Here is a 1375-nt window from a genome sequence, read left to right as displayed (position 1 = left end):
GAGGGGCACGCGAGGCCGGCCTGCACCCCGACGTCCACGACGGCCACACCGCTCACCTGGCTGGCGCGGTAGGTCTCAAAGGCTCTCAGGGCACTGTCGGTGAGCTTCACGTGAAACACGGACACCTTGCTGCTGTCGCTCACCCGCCCGCACGACAGCCCGTAGCTCTGATCCTCCTTCAGTGCCGCCATCTTGCGACCATTGCTACCCGGCCCCCCTTCCCGGCTCCAGAGCGGGCGCGCCGGCCACGCCCCGCCCCGCCGCCTGCTGACGTGCTGCATTATTCATGAAGCACTGCCCACGCCCTCTTCGGATCCAGCGAAGTTCACCGACGACGCCACACGGCGGCCGACGTGCTGCATTATTCATGAGACGCGGCTGGCCACGCCCCCTGCAGCCCTCACGAAGCCCATAAGTCACCGCCCCAACTTCTGCATATTTATGAAGGCGGGGTGGCCCACCTCAGGGGCGCACTTCCGCTCCTAGACTCCGCCCCGACACGCGCATAAGTCCAGGCCCCGCTCATAAATATATTATTCATAAGTTTGACTCAACCAGGCGCGTCGAAGTCCCGCCCCACCAGCCACTGATGTGATGTATTATTTATGAGGTCTGTTTGGCTTCTGATGAGTCTTAATAAGTGGAGGGGGCGGGGCCTGCGCAAAACACGTGGAGGGAGGACCCAGCAGCAGGTCGGGTGGGTGGGCGTGGCCATGCAAACCAGCGCGCGTTGAACGCTGGGTTGGACAGGTAGGGTGTAAGGTAGGTGAATAGGATTAGACCTCCCACCCTTACCCTTAGTGCTTTAAGGGGATTAGGAGAGCCGGTGAACTACGTTCATGATAAGAGATAAAATCTTTTAAGGGATAAAATTTTGGGGTGAGAGGAAGGTGAAGTTCAGGGACCTTCTGTATGTCCCTGCCCAAGTGATCCCCATGAGTTCTGACAAGGTTGTCCAGCTCCCCCATGTTTAAAAAAACGTTTTACAAGTTACAAAATTAATCCATTTAAAGTGTAAAATTCAGTGGCATTTAGTATATTTACAATTCTGTGCAGCCACTATCACTTTAATCACCCAAAGTAAACTCTCCATACCAAGGCACTCCCCGCTGCCCCCTCCCCAGCTCCTGGCAAGCACTAATCTACTTTCTGTACCTATGGATTTGCTAAATCTGGGTATTTCCTATCCATAGAATTATACATGTGACCTTGTGTGTCAGGCTTCTCTCAGCATTGTTTTTGAGCTTCATCCATGCTGCAGCCTGTTCAGTGCTTCATTCCTCTTTGTGGCCAGGTAATAATCCATTGTGTGGATTGACCATTTTGTTTATCTATTATCTGTTGATGACATTTGGGTTGTTTCCACTTTTTCACC

At 53.5% G+C, this 1375-nt stretch overlaps 1 protein-coding gene across 1 annotated transcript in view; it reads right to left on the bottom strand.

Annotated features, from left to right (window-relative positions):
- The window catches only part of ELL (elongation factor for RNA polymerase II), a 62877-nt gene extending 62524 nt beyond the window's left edge, over positions 1–353 (bottom strand). The window contains exon 1 of the mRNA XM_006778368.2: positions 57–353. Coding sequence (XP_006778431.1) covers positions 57–281 — 225 coding nt within the window. The 5' untranslated portion in view covers positions 282–353. The remainder of the gene's footprint in view (positions 1–56) is intronic.
- Between the last annotated feature and the right edge of the window lie 1022 nt (positions 354–1375).

The sequence above is a fragment of the Myotis davidii genome, unplaced genomic scaffold (genome assembly GCF_000327345.1).
Source record: "Myotis davidii unplaced genomic scaffold, ASM32734v1 scaffold448, whole genome shotgun sequence".
Lineage (NCBI taxonomy): Eukaryota > Metazoa > Chordata > Mammalia > Chiroptera > Vespertilionidae > Myotis > Myotis davidii.
Note: the sequence above shows the minus strand (reverse complement) of the source record. Positions and strands in the feature narration are given on the sequence as shown.